Raw genomic sequence first — 4272 nt, forward strand, 5'->3', positions numbered from 1 at the left:
TTTGGTTGATTTGGTGAAACTAAGTCGTTACAACAATGGGTTCAAATACTTACTTACCGTTATTGATGTGTTTTCAAAGTATGCGTGGGTTGTCCCAATAAAACAAAAAACGGGGCCAAGTCTTGTGCGAGCTTTCGAAAAAATCTTGCAAGATGGGGACCGCCAACCGCAGAAATTACAGACAGATCGTGGCAAAGAGTTTGTGAATAAACTTTTTCAAAATTGGTTACAAAATCACGGGATTCATTTTTTTACGACGTACAATGACGAAACAAAAGCCTCCATTGTTGAGCGATTTAATCGGACCTTGAAGGAGCGTTTATGGCGGTACTTCACGTATGCCCAGACATCGAAATATATTGACGTGCTAGATGATGTAGTAGAAAGCTACAACAACAGCTATCACCGCAGCATTCGAACTACTCCCTCGTCGGTGAAACAAGATAATCAGGATACTGTCTGGGAAAATTTATACGGCGATATATCGCATCCACCTATGTCCTGGAAGTTTGCAGTGGGTTCCCCAGTTAGAATCGCAGTTACCCGTACAAAGTTTAAAAAAGGTTACTTACCAAACTGGACGGAAGAAGTGTTTTTTGTAAAATCCCGGCGCCAAACCAATCCCCATACCTATTCTCTAGTCGATTATAATCGTGAACCGATAGAAGGGTCGTTTTATGATGAGGAACTCCAAAGTGTGGAAAAGGACCTTTATAACATTGAGAAGATATTGAAAAAGCGAAAAAGGCACGGGGTAGAGCAATGGCTTATAAAATGGGTCGACTACCCCGATAGTTTTAATTCGTGGCTCAACGCAGAGGACGTCGTACATTACAGCGTATAGCGTGTCAATGACTTCAGGAGGAGATTGGGTGTGGTGTGGGCGAAATTTGCCTCGTGAAGAAGTTGTGTTTTTTTGTCAAGTGTTTCTCATTTTTGTTGTAGTCATCACCAGTCTTGTGAATTTGACGTTGGGACACCCAAACCCGAATCTTTGGACAGCGTTACTGGCAAGTGGGGTTGGGTATCTGTTGCCAGCACCGAGTTTGAAAAACAAGAATGTTTTACGTGACTCTTCCGAGCAATAGTAGTTTAGAGTTTTACCCCGAAAATACAACGACCCAATTCAAAACTAAACTTCCCAAAAGCATTCACTTGGATCAGGGAAAATGGGAAGTGGCGTTAAGTGACATTCAATATCCCTACTCATGGAAAAATATTGGGTCAGAAGTGTGGTTCGGAATGAGAGTGGGGGCCGAAGCTACTAAAAAGTTGACGCTTCCAAGCGGGCTTTATAAATCGGGAAAGGAACTTGCAAGTACAATGACAAAATTAGTTAAAACAGAAGGCACCAAGGAATTTAAACGACTTCTTCAGGAATCAGAAACCGATGATTTTAACCCCGATGGGGGTGTGATTAATAATTTATTTGTATTTGATCCGGTGACGCGTTTGACCACTATAAACCTCCCTAGGGAATGTCAAATGGCGCTCTCTGATGACCTTGGGCAACTTTTGGGCTTTCAAACAACTCCACTTCCACACCTTTACGAAGGAAGCCACACAACCGAAGGAAGGTGCACTCTCGAGAATGAATTTTCGACCATTTTCGTCTATTGTGATCTCGTTGAACCGCGTATAGTGGGCGATTCACTTGTTCCCCTTCTCGATACGATCCCAGCTCAAGGAGAGCCTGGGGAGACAGTGTTTAAAAGGTTCTCACGTCTATCGTATCAACCATTACGTGGAAGTACCATCACGAGTGTAGAACTAAGTTTAAGAAACGAATTCGGGGGTTTGATTCCTTTTGAAAGCGGTCGGGTGATCGCTACACTTCACTTTCGAAAAACACCCTTATACATTTAGACGGAAAATGCAGCGTCAATGCGGCACTCCATATTGTGTACAAAACGATATTAAAGACTATGAGAATTACTATGTGGCCCAAGCTGGTCATGGAATGCCTTTTTTCAGTGGAGCAGTTTCACAACGTGGCCACGGATTGGGTAGTGTGTTTGCGAGTCTTGGTAGGGCTGTACTACCGCTACTTAAATCGGGCGCAAGCCGTATCGGAAAAGAAGTGATTAAATCAGGTGCCCAATTCGCCGGTGACATGTTGGCTGGGCAATCACCACGGGCAGCAGCTATAAAACGTTCACGAGAGGCGGGAAAATCATTATTACGTTCTGCGCAGCGGTCCTTTACACACCCACCCGGAGAACCTGCAACTAAACGCAGAAAAAAGACGAAGAAAAAACGTTCCCCAAGACGAAAGAAAGCGGATATATTTTCATAACATGGGCAGCCTCATTAACCAACAGTCTGGAAAATGCTTGAAAAGTGAACTTGATTTATTTGCGCTAAAACCCACACAAGTCAGCATCGAACATTCCCAGTGGGTGGAATTTATGCCCCTTTCGACATTGAGTGATGCCGGCCCTATAGAATTTACCGTTTCTGGGACAGGGGAAGATTACATAGATCTAGCAAATACTATGCTTCTGTGCACAGCGCGCATAACCAAGGCAGATGGGACAAATATTGACGCAGACGCAGCCGTTGGTCCTTGTAATTATTGGCTACATGCTCTTTGGGATCAAGTTGACTTGTCTTTAAACAACAAAGTTGTCACACCTGCTAGTAACACGTATCCCTACCGTGCTTACCTCGAGAGCCTTTTAAGCTTCGGGAATGATGCAAAAGAATCCCAATTAACTGCGGCGATGTGGCATAAAGATACGGCAGGAAAGTTTGAGACTTTGGATGCAGGAAATGCTGGATATATCACCAGACGCGACTGTGCAAGTGGTAGTCGTGACATTGAAATGTTAGGCAAGCTCCATATCGACATGATGAATCAGTTTCGTTATGTATTAAATGGCGTTGACGTGAAGATCCGCTTGATCAGGAGCAAAGATCCGTTTTCGATTATGGCCGAGGCGAATACCGGTTACAAGGTCAACCTTAAAGACGTTCGGTTGTATGTTCGTAAAGTACGTCCGAGTGCCCCTGTTTTGATGGGACATATAAAAGCATTGGAGAAGGCTACTGCCAAATATCCAATCACGAGGACATCTGTGCAAGTGTACTCGGTCCCACGTGGAAACCTTTCCACGACACATGACACATTTATACGTGGCCAGATCCCAAAGCGAGTAGTGGTGGGGTTTGTTGACAACGACGCATTTAATGGAGCTTATGCAAAAAATCCGTTTAATTTTAAACACTTTGATGTGAATTACCTGGCTCTGTACCATGACGGGAAAATCGTGCCGGGAAAGGCGCTTCAACCAAATTTCACATCAAAAAATTATGCGAGGAGCTTCATTAGCCTTTTTACTGGGATGGGAACATTTTTTGAAAACGCCGGTAGTGGAATATCACTCTCCGAATATGGGCAGGGATTCACACTCTATTGCTTTGACCTCAGTCCTGATATGGCAGATCTGGCTACCTTTGATTTGGTTAAGCACGGTAACATTCGTTTGGAGGTTCACTTTGGCACGGCTCTCGCGAACACTATAAATATCTTGGTGTACGCGGAATATGACAATGTATTGGAGATTGACAAATTCAAAAACGTAATTTTCGATTACTCGGCTTAAATGGACGAACTTCAAATCGCATCTATTTTATCTCGTGACCAAGCCATTGGATCCGTGTTTTATGGTGTCTATGCGCGGGATGAACTCACTACGTTGAACCACCCCTATCCCAAAGCATATATTGTGAATACTGATCCCAGTAATAGACCCGGAATGCATTGGCTTGCGATGTTTTTTGATGGGGAAGGACGGGGCGAGTTTTATGACACGTTCGGGCGTGCCCCGATCCACGAGGAGCTTGTAAATTTTCTAAACCGAAATGCCACTCAATGGAAATGGAACCGTCGCATTGTACAGCACCCCCTCTCATCTGCCTGCGGCCCTCATTGTATGTATTATTTACTGTTTCGTGCACGTGGATTTTCTATGTCTCGTATAGTCGATACATTTTCTTCTGACTTGCGTGAGAACGATCAAACTGTCTGTGCGTTCGTTTCAAACATGTAATCGTTTAATATAATAATTTGCAACAACAACGATAGTGGTATGTACAAGTCGAGACTGTCTGTGCGTTCGTTTCAAACATGTAATCGTTTAAGTGGTATGTACAATAATTTGCAACACAACGATAGTGGTATGTACAAGTCGAGTTTCCCCCCCCCCCCCCCCTTTTTTTGCACTCACCGAAGGTGAGTGCTCTCCTCCGAAGGAGGAGAGAGAGGGAAGG

The 4272-nt window shown here is 44.0% G+C and overlaps 1 protein-coding gene across 1 annotated transcript; it reads left to right on the forward strand.

Annotated features, from left to right (window-relative positions):
• The first annotated feature begins 2297 nt into the window (after positions 1–2297).
• Positions 2298–3605, forward strand: LOC145888152 (uncharacterized protein F54H12.2-like). The gene has a single exon (XM_082979034.1). It carries the CDS (start codon positions 2298–2300, stop codon positions 3603–3605), a length of 1308 nt encoding a protein of 435 aa, XP_082835160.1.
• The last annotated feature ends 667 nt before the right edge of the window (positions 3606–4272 follow it).

This window comes from Ascidia mentula, chromosome 1 (genome assembly GCF_947561715.1).
Source record: "Ascidia mentula chromosome 1, kaAscMent1.1, whole genome shotgun sequence".
Lineage (NCBI taxonomy): Eukaryota > Metazoa > Chordata > Ascidiacea > Phlebobranchia > Ascidiidae > Ascidia > Ascidia mentula.